The 12,822-nt window shown below is 41.4% G+C and overlaps 1 protein-coding gene across 21 annotated transcripts in view; it reads right to left on the reverse strand.

The window, feature by feature from the left end:
• The window catches only part of LOC139910623 (neurexin-1a), a 253,219-nt gene that overhangs the window by 13,850 nt on the left and 226,547 nt on the right, over positions 1-12,822 (reverse strand). For 13 of the 21 annotated variants that reach the window (XM_071897984.2, XM_071897978.2, XM_071897977.2 and 10 more), the window contains one exon: positions 1,580-1,667. In XM_071897984.2, the coding sequence (XP_071754085.2) occupies positions 1,580-1,667 (88 nt within the window). The remainder of the gene's footprint in view (positions 1-1,579; positions 1,668-12,822) is intronic. The other 8 variants (XM_071897985.2, XM_071897981.2, XM_071897983.2 and 5 more) reach the window with 1 other exon arrangement.

Here is a 12,822-nt window from a genome sequence, read left to right on the forward strand (position 1 = left end):
CAGACCAATCTCCTGTGTGCGGTGCTTGACGGAGGTAGCAGATGTACATTGGAACTACCTATTGCGCAGGTGCCCAATGGGGATATCACCGTAATGTGCAGTATATAGGAAGAAACCCGGTCTCGCTAGTCGAGAGCCAGAGGAGCAGGAAGACAGGCAGACTAACAAGTTAGTAGTCTAGGCTGTGGGGCAGACATTAATTTAGTAGAGGCTTTATTACCACATACTGATCGATAGCAGATACAGATGGAGTGGGGGGCCTTGGGTCTGGACTTAATTGTTCTCCTTGCTTTCCATCCCTTCAGAATGCATTTGAAAATCCTTTTATTCCTCGGTAAGCACCAGGGCTACACTTAATTGCCTTCCAAGAGTGGCAAGGTAAGAGATTAGAAGTTTGGCTTTATTGCCGGGAATAAACATACTGAGAATTGCAATCCCAATTTGTCAGAACAATGTTAATGTAAACAGTTAATATTATGGAACTATTTGAAAAAACAAAGAAACAAACCCAAACTAAATAACCCCAAAAAACCCACTTGGGCTAGTTGTACTGTAAATTGTCAGCAGTTCTGGAACATATAGTTATAACTATGGACAAAAATAATTCTTTGTGTAGGCCGATTTGTATTATGAAGAGAGATACACGATATGTGGAAAAAACAATAAGCACCTAGAGATGTCATGACGTGCAATCAGCTGTCATGAACAATGGAGCACGTGAAACAACAGGACAAACTCCCACTGCTTGCTGCAAAATTTAATTAACAGCTGTGGGGACCCTCTGCACTCATAACAGAGTTTTGAGAAATCAGCCATCACACACTCCTCTCTGGGTTTACGCTTATTGATATCATTTGTTGGAGTCATGTGGGGTCTGATAATTACAACTGTGTGTTGCCTGGTCTTCCTGACAACTCCCCTGTTTGTATATTAACAAATGTGATGAGCTGATGAAGACAAATAGGTGCACAATTGAAACACAAAAAGTAAGGACTAATTAGACAAATACAGCTATTTTGACGTATACAACACATCTAAAGCAGATCAGTGTTTTAGTTATACAAACATTTCTCAGAGGAAGAGCTGCTCTGGAGGCAGAAATAATCTCATGGGTTGAGTTAAACATCAATGGGCGGGGCCAAAGAATCAGATTTCTGGCTGAATAACATCAGACTGAAGCCCAGTAAAAAAAAGGCAAGAGGTAAGACAGGAGTTATCCAGGTTAGCTAGTTAGCTAGCCTAAGCTAGTTAGCTATGAATGAAAAGAAAATGCCATTTATATGTTATATTTATAGTTTGAGCACAGTTCCTTCTTCAGGTTTGCCAGGTACTGTATCTAACTTGCGCTCTGAAAAACTCTGCCTACTGAGTTTAAACTCAACCAATACGATTTTTTTTCTGCCTCCAGAGCAGCTCTACCTCCAAGAAATGTGTGTAGGCTATTACCAAAACTCAAATCTGCACATCTAAATGCTGTGTGTTAGCCCAGAGTGTACAATGTCTTGGTGGGGGTGGACTGTGACACACAGAGAGACACTGACACACCCAGAGAGAAGTAGAATAAAAAGAGATGACTAACCTAACCCACCTGAGCTCGGCTCACAGGGATCAATGTCCTCGTCATCGCTCGGACACTCGGCTGATGCCACCAGCAGGTCGTCCGTCGTCTGACAAGAGAGAGACATACAGTAGAGAGGTGAGGGCATGAAACATTTGAACTGCATCGCTGCGGTGAGAGATATCGTCCCCACTCTAAACTACCAATAGCGGTGTATCCAGAGGGTTAGGTTAAGGAGAGAGGGGCAGATGAGAAGTGAATCCAGACAGCCACACTGTTTAGCCGCTGGATTTATCTGTCAACACAGTCACACGCTGCCTGGCGCGGTAGCAGCTGCTGCACCGCTTTCCAGGCAACACTATCCTCACAAAAAAACGAGATTTGATTATTAAGGAACAGTCGAGGCTAAAGTTCACAGCACAATTGTCGACTCACATGCTGCAGTGTGTGGCTTTGCATACCCCTCCGAGGGATTGTTAAGAACCGTCACAAAACACCTCTGACATTTAGAGGACAAAGAGCCATGAAAGCTTTAAAATAGAGATTGGAAAACAAAGAGCAATGCAGCAGAGGTTAAAATCAATATCATTGTCTTATTTCTTTCAGTTTGATTCAGTACCTCCTTTACAAAGTAAGAAACTAAAATAAACCAAAACTGTGATAGATATAGAGGGGCTTTATTATTCTGCTGCCACATCTACTCTAATACCGAATCCATTGTAGACCGTTTTCCATGCACTTCCTCACCTGCCAAACACAATACCTTGTACCCTCTTGGAAAATGGGAAAGGGCAAACAAAAGACTAGAAAAAAGTACAGTGTAAAACATTATACTGCAATGTTCTTTTATAGTCTTGCTTCAGGCCATTTGATCAGCTCTGCGTTAAAGGTCATTTCATTTAAGCATGGCAGCCTCTTCAGGGCGGGGGTAGCTTTTCCGTTACGGAGCCCTGCTAAGCAGAATAACCTGCCGCCGTACATTTAGCCTTACACCTCTACTTATCCTTCTTTCTCTACTAATATTTTTACTTGCACAAATTCCCGCTTTACAGTATTTAATCTACATTAATTTTTCACACACTGCTTAGTAATTCAGATCACTGTGAGGCATGCGTGTTTTTGACAGCTCCAGAAAATGAAGATGAACTTGGAGTTTTATTCAATTTAGGCCATTATTTAATTTATGTTGACCCTGCATCCAAATACATCTGCAAGTTAGATTAGTATTGACTCATCTTGAGGAAATTAAAGGTGATGTCATTTTGCTTAACATCCATTTGCCCACATGTAATGTGATTTTATTGTCACTGTAACATCATTTCGACATTCTGAACATGAACCCACATCGTCTTTACATAATAGACCTGGAGATAATAGATCAAACCCATTAAGGGAGTTGTGGGAGCGGGCTGTTTTCGGTGCATCTGTGCTGGGTGAGGCCTGGGGAAGCCGTCCAAATGTAAATTTAATTTGCTGTGCATGAGGCTGATATACAGTGTCGGCCATCCAGATGGCAAAACCGCCGGATCCTGGAGTGCCACATCCATCACTTCAGCCATGTGATTTGTTTTTCCTGGCGGGAGAGCCTGACACTCTGCACCGACTGGCAGAGGTACGGGAATAACGGAATCAATACTTCTCTCTCTCTCTCTTCTCCCCCCCTTACTGCTCTCCTTCTCTCTCCTCTCTCTCTCTCTCTCTCTCTCTGCCTCTCACATCCCTCTTTTCTTTTCTCTCCCTTCAACCCTGTCCTTCTGATTTATTTGCAAGCGGAGAAGAGGAAGCAATGTGATGTGGGTGTACTAGATGTAGGTTAACTCCCCATAGAATAACCTGAGTGGAGGTGTACACCCGTTCGTATTTATAAGTTTCTCTGTCTCCTCATTTAGGTCAGAAAGCTATGAGGCCCTAAACTGCATCACCACAGTGACATCCAATACTCTTTTAGAATGAACATTTGATTTCACAAAGATCTAGACTTCAAATCAAATGACAAATGAAATCACTGGAGAAAATATTAACAATTTGAGTTATAGCGGGATCTATATGTTGGAAAGAAATCTTCCATCAGCAGGTCTGACCCTTCAAAAATGTAGGTGGATATGCCAATAATTGATATGCCACCCAAAATCCAATCCAATCCAGGATTGTAGCTTTATTGTGAATTTCAGACAGAGAACCATGATATATACTTTCAAACCAATACCAATCACAGCTAAAATAATAATTTCATGCTCATTTCACCTTCCATGGACAAAGACTATGTGTAGATCTATCAAACTATAGCTCAATTGTGCCTATAAGCCACATAGAAATCCAATCCTTTTTTTTGATCTACCTTATCAAAGTATCAACCCTATGCTACACTTTAAAATGAATCTGCTATGTGTATTGGAGGTAAGCCTCTGAATCAACAATAAAATGAATGCACATGTTACTGGACATAGGTCTGCCCTGCCAGGATTAGTGTGTAGGTCAACATTTTGATATGGTCATGACCTGGTTGAAATCCAATAACATTACCAATTCATGGTGTCCTTCTCCAACGCTTGGCTTCTTTTTCACCCGTGACAATTCAATGTGGGGTATGTGAAGGGCTTACCATGCAATATAACCACAGTGATGAAAACTGTGACAGGTAGCTTGGCTTGGATGCCAGAAAAGGACACTGAAATCTTTTCTGAAGGAGATGGCCTAAATAATATGGGGCACGCATGTGATGCTTTTGACATTGGTGTGTTTTTGAGTTGACATAGAAATTAGGTTTGCTCATCCAACATAAGAAAAGACAAGTTTCACAAGTTTCCCAGAAAAAACATGTCGTCGGGAGGGTTCATTAGCTCAACACTGTTCGGTTTACTGATGCAAAGAGCAGCACGCCTACAGGAAAGACACTCCAATAGACAAGCATATAAGCAAGTTGTACCTGTAGTTCATTACTGGAGGTATTTCTAAAATGCTGAAAGCAAAGGCTTGGGGCTTGCAGAGCATCATTAATCTAGCGCTACGTCCTAAAGTGCTGAAGCCATGGTGAACCTACAGCACACCTCATTTATCTGACTGTGCTCAGAGCGGGAGAGAACATGGTCCTATGAGATGTAGTGGGAAAAGCTCAACAGCGTGTCCAGCAGTGGTAAAAGCCTGCGAAGACGATAGGGAGTATGAGACAAAAAGGAGGAGGGGGAGAAAAGGGAGATAGAGGGACAGCTGCTTCTATTCTTCGTACAACTATAATATTGATACATTTTAAATATATGAAATACTTAGGATGTCCGGGGAATTCAAGCTACAGTAAAACACGCACGCATGAGGATTGAAAAAACAAATCTTAAAAATAAATCTTATACGGCCATACTTAAAAGGCCGAATACAGGGAAGGGAAGACATTGACTGACCTTGGCCCAGGCACTGATTGAACTATCAAGGGTGATGTGGACCTCGAAATTCCAACCTGACTCAGCCAAAGGCGCCCTGGTGCCGCCTTTAGCTCTGTCACGCTGGCTTTCGATCTCCGAGGATTGATAACGCTCCGCCTTAATTAGACTTCCAGGCCAACCCGTGGTCTGCATGTGCTCTTTACTGCCTTGCTAAGTCAGCAGCCTCCGTTCTGCTGGACACCAGGTTATCTACAGCCCTACAAACCCTTATCTCTACCGCACCGCCGCTCCGCTCCCCCGCTGCCTAATGCTGCTCTTGTAATAACTGTTGTGTGGACAATATGGAGAAGGTGCCTTCACTGTAATGCAGCACACTTGTACGCTTCCATCCCGAATGCACGTTTTCCCCTCTTAATCCTTGCCTGACACAGTGTGTTGGGGGGGGGAGGGGGGGGGGACTGCTCTTCGGGGAGGATGCTGTGCTGCTGCTGCTGCCCCGATGCTCAAGAGCAAGAGACGCCTCCTCTGTGATAACCTGTCGGCACGTCTCTGTGGAGAGCCATGGGTTTTCACATTGTTTTCTCTCTGGTCTAATTTGATGAATGCTCTCTGGCACACAACATGTCTCTTTGGAGACGAGCTGAAAGTCAGGAGGACACTGAAGGCATCTGAAGGGTTTATCTGAAGCATGCCTCTGCTGTCCCGGTAATGTATTCCGCTGAGAATGCTGGCTGCTTTCTTTCGCCTTTCTGTTTTTCTGCTTTCCCTAGAAAGCCCTGTTTTTCTCCAATCTAAGCTCTTGTTTTGCAAAACTGTGCCTTGGTATATTGCTGATCGATAGCAGTAATAAAAGGGATATCTTTTTTTACTAAATTTCCAGAATCAGTTGCTCACTAAGATATGGTGTAAAGCCCAATACCTTTTCACAGTACCAAAAAGGGAGTATTGACATAAAAAAGGCCTGGTAAGTCTGTCTCGATAGAGAAATCAAACAGAAAAAGGCTTAGCTGCATTATCACACCACATCAGAAACCTTCCTCTCTGCCTTACTGGATGTAAACTTGCAGAATTTGCCTCACAAGCCTCATTTGCCTCACACCTGATCTTTCTCCGTCTGCTCCTCACCGTTCACTTCTAGGACCCATATGCTCATACTGTAAACAATCCTTTATAGGTGTAAGTGTCTTACGGAATAACTGTTTCTCTGGGGATGCAGAGGCCCGACCGCTGGAAGACGAAATGTTCAGACCGTATCTACTGCTTTAGTTCTCTGTTTAGCAAAATAACAATGTCAAAGTATGTACTGATTTCTTCTATCAATCAGTGTGCTTTCTTACAAAAGAGCACACTGATAAAAATTGTATTATTATGTTGGACTGTATTTTAGACAATTTCACATTACTTTGTATGGTAGAGAGCCTTTCAAAGGTCTTTGCTCCAGTGCTACTTCACTCAAATATTAAGCTTGTCACTATTTTCATCCATGGCAAGGCTTTACAAGGATGAAATCCTTGATATCAGAAGTGGACTACATGCACATAAGGTTTTTTTTTCACAAACACTGATCTGTATAAAACTGAAAAGAAAATTCCAGAAATTCTGGTCAAGGCATGAAATTCAAACGAACTAAATGTCTAGTCTGAAAAAAGTAAAAACAGTGCTTTCATTTGTCCAAAGATTTTGTATCGTATGTCAACGTAGACTTCATCTTTAGGTTGTATTACTTCTTTTTAAACAATATTTTCCTTCAAAATTGTTCAGAATTGTTAATTCTTCCTTTTATGCCAACAAGCTGGTATTAGATCTCTTATTGTCAATGGGATTCAGGTATAGGACAGACGCTAATTCAGAAAACATGAGCATAATGTGGATTGTGTGTTTCACTGGAGCACTGGAGTCCAGTTGCTGAGGATCACAATCAGCCTGTGAAAATACAAAGGCTGTCTGTTTTGAACTCTGCAACAATTCAACTTTGATATGCTAAAACTATTTTATAGTGCTGAGAATGTCATTTTAATTAGCATTTTATTTTATATAAATGATGCATATAACCATTTTAAATTTCAGATACAAGCAACCACAGTTCTTTCCATAAAATATATGCTTTTGTAGTTTTTATTTAACCAGGAAGGTTACATAAACTATATATATACTATATATGAAAATATATTTGTTAGTACAACTGTGATTAGCATTTGTGACATGGTGCTTCAGAGCACAAAATAGTAAAACATGAATCAGACTTAGAAATGAAGTCTATACAAATCTAGCATAAAGTGTGTCATATGGGTTGATAATGTGACTGCTCCTATGGCACTAGGTACTTGGTGTAGTCTTCAAGTTTCTTTTATTTTAATAATCTCACAGTAGTTCCAGCTATATCATGTGAGGACTATACTCAAGCATCCACTTTAAGCCAATACTATGGCTGAAAACAACACTATTTATATCTGTCTGTAATTGGCAGAAACCCTTGAAGCCAAAGCAGCAAATGCTCCTAAAAGCAGAAGAATCAGTATTCTATATTTGTTTTCTGTTCACACCATGTGCCATTATTTCTCATCCTGTCATTGATTTACACTGATAGTGGCCTGCTAGTGTCCAGCTCTGACCAGGGTTGCAGTCTGCACAGACTAATTGGGAGGAGTTTGTTGTCCTAAGCTTCACTCTAGCAGCAACACATCATTAGTCTGCCAGCAAGAGAGAGGGAGGCAGTGGGATGGCAGATAGGAATGGCCCGTGGTAAGACACCTTGCACTGAGCATAGATTGATTTGGTCAGACTCTGTCCACCTAAGGCTTTTGATATGTTAAAAACTACAGTTCAGAAGTCTAGAACAATGAAAACTGGTCATTTCTGTCGATGATTCACTCACTTTCCGTTTCAGTACACACACTCTCCATTTACCCATGGTAACTATCATACTGCAGCACCAGCTCTTATCAGAACGCCTGATGACATCCAAGTGTCTAACTTAGCACCATGGAACTAGGTCGATGTTGATGAATAATTTAGTCCCAGATGCTCAATAGATTCCAACTGAATAATGAAGGCGTGTGGGCCTCTAAGACTGTGAGTTCAGCTCAGTGTATTGCCTGGCCCTCGCCCACACTCTTCCCACTGCTGGTCTGCCAAGCTGTCAACATCATGGACTCAGAAATACAGAGACTTCAGCAAGGGGGAAAGACAATGAAATGGCATTATCACTATCACAGCTCAGCTGTGGAACAAACACTGATGGATTTATTTAACAGGCATCATGTTCAAAACATCTTGATTCTCTAAGATATTTAATAAGAGCTCTGCTGCGGGGCTTCAGTGACACGACAGATTGCCACCGCTCCTCAGAGTAGAACGGTGAAAGAATGGGGCACATTGGCGTGTTAGAAATGGAGATATTCACTGCTGTAGCTTCGCTGAGGAGGAATTACAACACATTCTGCAATTCTCAGCAAATGGATCAACAAAGCCTCAAAACAGGCATTGCCAAAAATGCAATAAAGCAAAAAACAGGACCAGGCGCTTCATTATATGTCCCAGGAAAATAATTGTTGAAATGTAAAAAAAAAATTATATATATATCGACTGTATGAACATTAAAATATAAAGGGACTGTTTTACTGGGCAAGAGTTAGGCCTAGATGTGAGATAATCCTTTATTGTACTGCATCTGTTTGCATACAACACCATAGTTCTGTCATAATAGCAAAGTAACAGGAACGAGATGCGCATTGTCTCCATATATACTGTATATAATATATACTGTATATATACGCATATATCGCTGTTGTCATGTAAAAACCTTGTTTTCATGTTTTAACTTCACTTGAGGTATCATATGCTCCTCTATGGTTTGAGAAAATAAAAAGCCAATGCTGTTTTTGTTTATGCTGGATAAGAAATAAGACTGTTTTGCTTGCTGGAGGGATAATGTGCTGTGTCCCTGTCATTTTATAATTTGCCTGATTGCTGGGTCATTTTTTTCTCGTAGTATCTTTTTCTTGTAATAGCGAAACAAAACATCTTGTCATAACAAGAAAATCTTCTTTTGAGAAAAAAATAGACAGTAAGAATAAACATAGTTTTCAAAATTGTTTTCTTTTAACAAATCGCTAGTAATATTCCATGTTAAAGCACAGATTTTACTATAGTTGAATAATCTTATGATTAACAAAAATACTCTCTCAACAACAATCCTGAATTTTCTGGTTTGAACCACCTTCAGTTGAACAAAAACAACAAACAACAAAACAGATCACAGTTGTAACACTGAAAACAACTAGTAAATACCTAAAGCCCTATAAAGCATGTGAACAAGCTAATGACTGTATAGGTAGTGTGGTTTTTCAGACTGCCAGAAGACTCATGCAAGAGATGCTGGCATTTCTCAAAGGCAATTAAGTTTGAAAAATTGGTATCTGTTGCGACTGCATGTGTATGCCATAACATAAAACAGGCCATGGTGGACAGCTGTTTTCAGTCGCTAAGTTATGAGACATCGTCCCTTTTGGGAGAAAGGCTTTGCTTTATTTAAAATGAAGCAGCTGTTGCTGCCACTGGACCTCAGGCAGAGTATCAGAGTGTCATTAAAAAAAGAATGGTCTGGGGCTCTCCATCTCCTCCCCTGGTACCCACATGTTCCTGTCTTGCCATACATCTTCCTTGAGGCTTAAGTCACTGCACCCCAGACAGTCTAACAAGGTGCTAGAAGGCAACTCCACACACCTGGTACAACTGCAGTATACTGTATGGAAACATACTAGCAGGCATGCACACAGACACACACCTCCTCAAACACAATCGGTGATTACATTAGTAAAATACCCTATACTGTGTGTTTAATGGCTATCATAATGCCACTTAGGATAAGGATAAAACATGCTGTTGCTATCAGCAGGAATAATATGAAAATGTGTTGCTTGAAAGGTGTGTGAATATTTCAGTTACACATAAACAGTCTGGTGGATTCAATCTGTCCAGAAAACAATTGTTTGTTAATGTGTATGTCTGCAAACAAGCAGTGTATTTCATCATTGCTGATGTGTGTAAAGGTTCCTGGTGCTGTATCAGTTTGCAAATGAATTTCTCACAGTGGAAATAAAGCAACGTCAAAGAAATGAATACAGTGAAAAAGAACAGATTTAGGTTCAGAACACGCAACTTAACACTTCAGTAACGTCTTCAACGCACACGCAGGAAATCACAACAGAATAAAATAAAAGCAAAATCCCATGAAGCATTTCTCCAGCTCAGTGCGTCAATACTCGCAGTCAATACTCAATAGTTGTTTGCTTGTTTCTTTTCTCTCTATTCCATATTGTTTCACGTTATCAGTTTCTTGGGGGGGTTGAAACTACACTCACCTGTGTTTGTCATCATTTGTTTTGCTATAGCCTTCCTTCAGAAAAAAACCCAAAGAAAAAACAATCCAAATCCATTATGACTTGAGAGGCATGGGAATGAGAGTTCATTGGCAGTCAATGAGAGGTCAATTGCTCGCTCAGTGTACAGGGCCAGAAAGGCTGCTGCACTGTTTGCAAAGTGTATTCTTCACAAATACAGTAGAAAGCTGAAAGGGAAGGCTGTGTGCGTGAGAAGGTAACACAAGGGAGGAGTGTGAAGGTGTGCAGTACAGTCTAGATGTGGGTGAGGGGTAATTACAGAGCCGCTTCAAAAAGTACACATGCCTGTGCCCTCGTTAAAAATGCCCCCTCTCGGGGACCTGAGAACACTGCTGTGTGAGGACTTCTTTAGATGTGGCTGCTTCAAGGCAGCGCTGCGCTGCTTTGTAGATGTGCCTCAAGTCCCCCTTAGGACCCGTTCAACTCGCGTCTTCCTTCTTTTCCAGGAACAGTCATCCACACGGCCTTAATGTAAACTCATCGCTAAGCGCGGCGCTTGATTCGCCGAGTTAGCCAATGAAATTTGTCTGATTGAGTAGGAGGGGATGCTCTGTCCACACAGTCCGTATCCCCGTCAACGTCTGCGTCAAACTATCACCATGTCAAGCACTGACTCATAGAGCCGGGCGTGATTTGTGCCAAACTAGCCTTTGCACTTGTCAGTCTTTGACGCTGGTGGCCTACGCTATTGCTTAATTCTTCCTCTCACACAGCTTTAAGACAAACACGGCATACTACGTACTACATATAATGAAGAATTTATTTTGAGATTTCTAATTAACAGTAGTACTTTATTACTGGGGACAATAAATAATGGGTAGGCAATATAGATGAGTGCCTGTAGCCATGCACATAGAGCTGCTGTCATGTTATATACAGCTCTTAGCAGCTTACACAGGAGAAAGCTGGATGCCTTCTGTTAGCTACACGCTCGCTGCTGCTCTAAATGATACATTTTTAATAATATATGGAATTCATAAAACGCGAACACCCTCCATCTATCTCCTACGCCGCCCTCCCTTGTTCTCTCATTTCATCTCTCTAGTCAATGCATAAACACTATTCTGTAGAAGTATATTACATGGTCGACTTTGTCCCTCCCCCTCATCCTTGCCTTCACACTTCTCAGATAAATGAAATCTGTCTGCAATGAAGCATTTTCCCCTCTGGATGCCCTGATATTTTTGTTATCTGAAATCGAATCTGGAGCTCAGAGAGTGTCTGTAGCTCGCCTTGGTAGTAATCTGGCCTGAGAGCAGAGAACTGCCCAAGAGGAATATCATACACTAAGGAGAAGCTGGGGAATGAGAAAGGAATAACAATTACTAGGGAATGGCCTCTGTAATCACGGTGCTCACTATCTAAATGCTAAGATAGAAACACTGGTCATGCTGGGGAAATGGGTCGCCTGAATCCAGGAAGACTGTGCAATTCTTCATGTTCATGTCCACAGTCTTTTCCCTTTAAATCTAAAAATAGATGACAAATCTAAACGTGTGTTTGTGTATATGTTTGTTTGTGTGTGTTTTGAGAGAGAGAGGGAGAAAGAGAAAGAGAAAGAGAGAGAGAGAGGGATATTAAGCTTGGCCACAAATCACTGTCTTCCTGACTTTACCTGCGCCTTGACATGCAGTCCCAGTCCCTCATCAGGTGACAGGACCAAATTTGTCATCCTAATATAGATGCCATCACGGCTGAGATGAATGTACTCGGGCCTAATTCCCATGTGTAACGTTTGCAAAAACATGACATGAGGAGAGAGGAAGAGCAGCTTTGTCCTACAACCGCAGACCAGGTCGCCTGTAGCTCCCACAGAGCATCATCATAATCAGATTCCCGTCCTCCAGGTCTAGATGTGTCATTCGCGAGGGGCCGAGCGTGACCCCCTGTAACGTAATCAGCTCCGCTCTCATTCAGCACAGAGGAAACACAAGGCACAGTCAATGGAACTCGTATTTGAAATAGGAGAAACGTTATCTATGTAATCATAAGCGTGCATTGGGCAGCATTAATTACGCCTATTTAAATTCAAAAGGATATCACTTTTTACAGCATGACTCAAATTAGCCTTGGTTGTGTGACAGTGTGTTAAAAGGATGCTAACCAAACAAGTTTCAAATTTCTATAAATATTTAGTTTTTTCAGACATTCCTTTCCCAAGGCCATCTTGTGTCTTACTCTCTTTCTCCTCATAGTCCACTTATCTTACAACCTAACAAGCCCCCATTTGCTGGCATGATGATTCCTTTGTTCCATTCAACTCCCTGATGTTTTTCCTCTTAATTTGAAAATGTATTTCTTAACGATGTTGCTAAATACTGTACTCCCCTCCATCCCTAAAGCCTCTCCTATAGTTCCTGATCTGATGTCAGATCTATTTTGGAACCAGACATCTTCCAGAGACTCCATTATAGCACCGGTCTGAAGTCAATAGCAAATTACACAGATGGAAATATGGAAATGTCATGGTGTTGTAGTTTTAAAG

The sequence above is a fragment of the Centroberyx gerrardi genome, chromosome 15 (assembly GCF_048128805.1).
Source record: "Centroberyx gerrardi isolate f3 chromosome 15, fCenGer3.hap1.cur.20231027, whole genome shotgun sequence".
NCBI classification, from domain to species: Eukaryota; Metazoa; Chordata; class Actinopteri; order Beryciformes; family Berycidae; genus Centroberyx; species Centroberyx gerrardi.